At 57.7% G+C, this 4,659-nt stretch overlaps 1 protein-coding gene across 1 annotated transcript; it reads left to right on the plus strand.

The window, feature by feature from the left end:
• The first annotated feature begins 416 nt into the window (after window positions 1-416).
• FOXE3 (forkhead box E3) lies at window positions 417-1,595 on the plus strand. Its single transcript, XM_068407051.1, has one exon. The coding sequence runs from the start codon at window positions 417-419 to the stop codon at window positions 1,593-1,595; it is 1,179 nt and encodes a 392-aa protein (XP_068263152.1).
• Window positions 1,596-4,659: the final 3,064 nt, after the last annotated feature.

Genomic DNA, 4,659 nt, shown 5'->3' on the forward strand with positions numbered 1-4,659 from the left:
CGGAGCGCCCCGGAGAACGGCCCGGGAGCGGAGCCGGCCGCCGCGCTGGCACCAGGGACCCCCGGGGGAGGGACCGCTCGGGGGCATGGCTGCAAAATAAAGCCCTGGGGAGAGGCTGGGGGATTTAACCATGGGAGTCAGGACCCCTCCCCAGGGGCCTCCTCCTCCCGCCGGGGGAGAGGGGCCGGGGCGGGCCGGGCACCGCACGCCCCTCCGAGGGGGGGGGGGGGGGCGGCCGCCCTATATATTGCAAAGCGGCTCGGGACCGACCTCCCCATCGCCGGGAGCTGCCGCGGCGCCTGCCCCCCCTCCCCTTCCCCTCCCTCTCCCCCCTTCCCCTCCCCTCGGGGGGGCTCTTTCTCCCGCCGCCCCCCCCCATCCTCCGAGGAGGAGGAGGAGGAAGGCGAGGGCCGTATATGAACGCGGCCGGCTTCTCCTGCCTGCGAGGCATGTGCACGCTGCCGGCGCCCAGCCCCGCCGCCGCGGCCAGCCCCGGCTCCCCCGGGCCGCCCCGAGGGTCCCCCCCCGCCGTCCAGGCGCCGCCGGTGAAGCCGGAGCCACGGGCCGGGGGGGGCAGCCCTCCCCCCCCGCCGCCGCCGCCGCCCCCCGAGGAGCCACCGCCCGCGGCCGGGGGCCGCCGGAGGAAGCGGCCGGTGCAGCGGGGCAAACCCCCCTACTCCTACATCGCCCTCATCGCCATGGCTATCGCCAACGCCGCCGAGAGGAAGCTCACCTTGGGGGGCATCTACAAGTTCATCACCGAGCGCTTCCCCTTCTACCGGGAGAACCCCAAGAAGTGGCAGAACAGCATCCGCCACAACCTCACCCTCAACGACTGCTTCGTCAAGATCCCCCGGGAGCCCGGCCATCCCGGCAAGGGCAACTACTGGACGCTGGACCCGGCCGCAGAGGACATGTTCGACAACGGGAGCTTCCTGCGCCGGAGGAAGCGCTTCAAGCGCACCGACATCACCACCTACCCCGGCTACATGCAAAACTCCAGCGCCTTCACGCCCCCCCCCGCCGGCCGCCCCACGGCGCCAACAGCACCCTACCCCAACGCCCTCTGCTCTCCCAGCTACGGCCCCCAGCTCTCCAGCACCGTCTTCCACCCCTACGCGGCCGGGGCAGCACCGCCGGCACAACATCCCAGGATGTTCAGCATCGACAGCCTCATCAGCGGGCAGCAGGCCCTCCAGCCCTCACCGCCCACCGAGCTGGGCCACCCATCGCTGGGCTTGCCCGGGGCCGAGCTGGCTCCCACCTGCTCCGCCGGCACCTCCGAGCCTCCCTGCTTCCAGGCGCAGCCCGTCAGCCCCGGCTTGTTGGGCCGAGCTGGCCCCAACACCCTGGCTTACCCCTACGCTGCCTCGCCCCCGCACCTGCCAGTGGCGCAGGGCAGCTACTCACCCGGTAGCCCACAGCTCTACGGGGCTCCCAACAGACTGACCCTGCCAGCCATGCGGCCCCCTGCCTGCGCCGAGCATGGCGAGCAGCTCCTGGGGCTCTCCGCGTCACCCCTCGGACAGTTTGGCTCCAGCAATGCCTACATGAGGCAGCCCAATTTCCCCGCTGGCCTGGAGCGGTACATGTGATGGGGTCGGGGCGTGCCTGGCTGGACATGCCCAGGCTCCTACGAACATCTCTGGACACATAGACTTCTCCCTGCTGCGGGGATCATCTGGGGTGGGGTTGGGGGTCCCCAGCCTTGGGCCGTGTGTGGGCACACACCTGTGGAGGGACCTAATTCCTCTCTTTCTGTGCTTATTTTTAACTGGAGGCAAGGTGATCTATTTTTCTGCCCCATCCCCTCCTGGAAAAGGTGCTCTCTGTCTGCATCTGCCAGGCAGGGCTCCCCACGCCCAGGGGGTGTCCCTTCCACACAGCCGGACCCTGGGGATGCTATCTGTGGCAGGGCACCCCAGGGCACCCCCTCACCCCGGGGTGAGGAGGAGCACACCCAGGAGGTGGGTGAGTGGCATAACGTGCAGGAACTGTCTCACAAGTGGGTTTTCTCCTCTCTTCCCTGGGTGCCTCCTGTGTAACTGGGATGAAAGTTATCAAAAAAAACCCCACTAAACCAATTCACTGGATTTTAAATGAATATTTAAGATGTATATCATTTCCTGCCCCTGTAGGAAAAAAAAACCCACCTTGACTACTTCTTTTTACTATTTTTAAAAATAACTTTTATTGTTAGAAAGGACTTTTTTAAAATAAAGCTTTTCCTTCCAACATGTCCAGTGCTGCTGTTCCTCTGGCTCCGGACAGACCTTGACAAGAGGAAACTATCAGTCTTGTAACTGGTGGGAGACAGACTCGTGCTGCTGTTAGGACACTGCCACGTCTTACATTTTTAGTGACACTTTCTAAAGCTGTCTATTTTATTATGATTTTTTAAAAAGTGAATGGTAACTAACCACTGCCGAGCCAGGCAGAGGCTGCGATAAGCTCTCCGTCACCTAGAAGCTGCAAGGTTTGCCCACGCAGCTCTTATGGGACTCGATCGTTTCCATTTGTGTAGCAGGGTACACATCTTCACTCCAAGGAACCCCTTGCAGGTGAAATTCTGATTTAGCACATCAGATTAGGAGATCGCAGCTTTCCTTCCTAGCAACAAAATCAATTAAAATTCCAACGTGTTCACTGGCTGGGCGGCTGCTCTTTATTTACAGGACTGCCAGGCAGGCTGTCTCACCAGGTTTGAAGGCAGAATTCCGCATCCCTGAATTTTGCTTTTTTAAATTTAAACATCTTCCGGTTAAAAGAGACAAACTAGGATTTTTCTCCTGTTTTTCAAGGGTGTCCTCTGAAGCAGAGTGGTTTCTCGTAGTCCCTATTGCACCTTCTTCCTGCTTAAGGAGGAGTTGGATATCAGTCGAGCTTTGGTGCAAAACCGAGCATCTCATTCCCTGGGTGCTGGTCATGGCTGAAAGCTGGATGTACAGGCGGGTACCCAAGGAGTCAGCTTTTGCCCACAGCTTGGGAGCTTGTGGCTTTTCATTCCTTTATCCCATGTGCTCTGTAGAAACTGAGAGTGGGGTTACTATGACAGGGGGGGGAAGAAAATGCTTTTTTCCTCTTGGCCTCCTTAAAACTGGGGCTTCATCTGTCTCTAAAAACTGGCCTAGCTCTGGTCTGCTGCCTTCTGCTGAGCTGCTGGGCTCCGGGTCTCCTCCCTGGTCCCTCCAGATTCACCTTTTTAGCTTTCACTCTGCTCCCAGAAGCAGCTTCTGTGCTATTCCCTTAGTGACAACCCTGCTTGGAAAGGGTGTTGTGAAAAAACTTATCCCTTAAAATACTTTGGCTCTCTACAGAAGATACCTGTAGACAGAGACCTACCTAACGAAAGTTTGCAACGTGCCGTTTCTGTAGGTAACATACTGTCCGTATGGATGGACTGGAGGGAAGATGAAATAATTGCTTGCAAGGACAGTCAGTAGAACGGACACTTGCCTTAGCTCACATTCATTCCCAGGGCCTGATCCTGCAATGTTTTTCAAACAAAAGCACTTCTGAAGTCTTGCTTAAGTATCCGGGGGGTCAGAGCCCAACACGTGCTTGAAGCACTGGGTCTGTCGGCTTCCCTCCAGCATCACTGGGCACCGGGCTGGGACTCTGCTGGGTTTGCACTGCGAGCAGGAGAGTGTCTGAGGTGAGGGAGAACCAAGTACCGGCGTAAGAGAAAAATGGTGTTGGGTGGAGAGGGGGGGCAGGAGATGCTGTGGTTCTGCCCAGGTGGGATGCACCGAGAAGAGGTGGCCGAGCCGGGACATCTCACGCCAAGCTGAGCCTGTTCCTCCTCAGTCACTGTGGAGCCATGCAGGAGTGGGGAGCTGGTGGCAGAAAGGGCTTTCCAAGTTCCTGGCATCTCTGAGTGTTAACTCAAGTGCTGGTGGAGACAGGGGGGCTCAGGGTGCCTGAAGGGCTGGGCTGTGGCTTGCTCCTGTCCCCCAGCCACCTGCACCCTCCTGCCACAGGGCTTTCTGTAGAGCAGCACCCAGCTCCAGATCTGGGGGGGGGTCTGCAGGAGACCCATCCCATCCCTGTGCCTGTGCAAGAGGGGTCTCTTCAACCAAGAGGGCTCTGGCATGAAGCAAGAGTCACCACAATGGGCTGGATCCCTGAAAACCTGGCGCAGAGAGAACAGACGACCCCATCCTGGTGTGTCAGGAGAAATTCTGGTGTGCAGCGTTGGATTGCACATCTTCCCAGGGCCCGGTATCCAGCCCAGAACCCCCTGCAGTTGGCAATAAGCCACCCTCACCACGGGCCTTACTCTGCCAAACAAGCTGGAAAGCACAGGGAACAAACCTCTTTTCTTCTATAGACAGAAGAAACCCCTTATCCTGTAGATATTAATCTTCACATGCACAAACCTCTGGCACTTGTATTGTGATTGTCATTAAACTAATGCCTTAAGAGTGTCTTCTTGGTTAACTTAATGTATCCCAACTAGGCTTTTAAGCTTTCGTTTCAAAGCTTTGTTTACAGTTAGGGTGAATCTAGCAAATGAGTAGGATTTAAGTGTCATGTAAAGCATGAGCCTTGCTGGGACAGAGTAGTTTCAAGCTTTGTAAAGTTTATACCTGTGCCCTTCATCTGTTTTAGTGTCTTTGCAATGTCTGTTTAGTGAATAAGAGGGATTTGAAGGAAACA

Source organism: Nyctibius grandis, chromosome 8 (assembly GCF_013368605.1).
Source record: "Nyctibius grandis isolate bNycGra1 chromosome 8, bNycGra1.pri, whole genome shotgun sequence".
Lineage (NCBI taxonomy): Eukaryota > Metazoa > Chordata > Aves > Nyctibiiformes > Nyctibiidae > Nyctibius > Nyctibius grandis.

Excerpts from the sequence above, each read along its gene's own strand:
- FOXE3 (XM_068407051.1), top strand. The coding sequence starts at position 417 with ATGAACGCGGCCGGCTTCTCCTGCCTGCGAGGCATGTGCACGCTGCCG.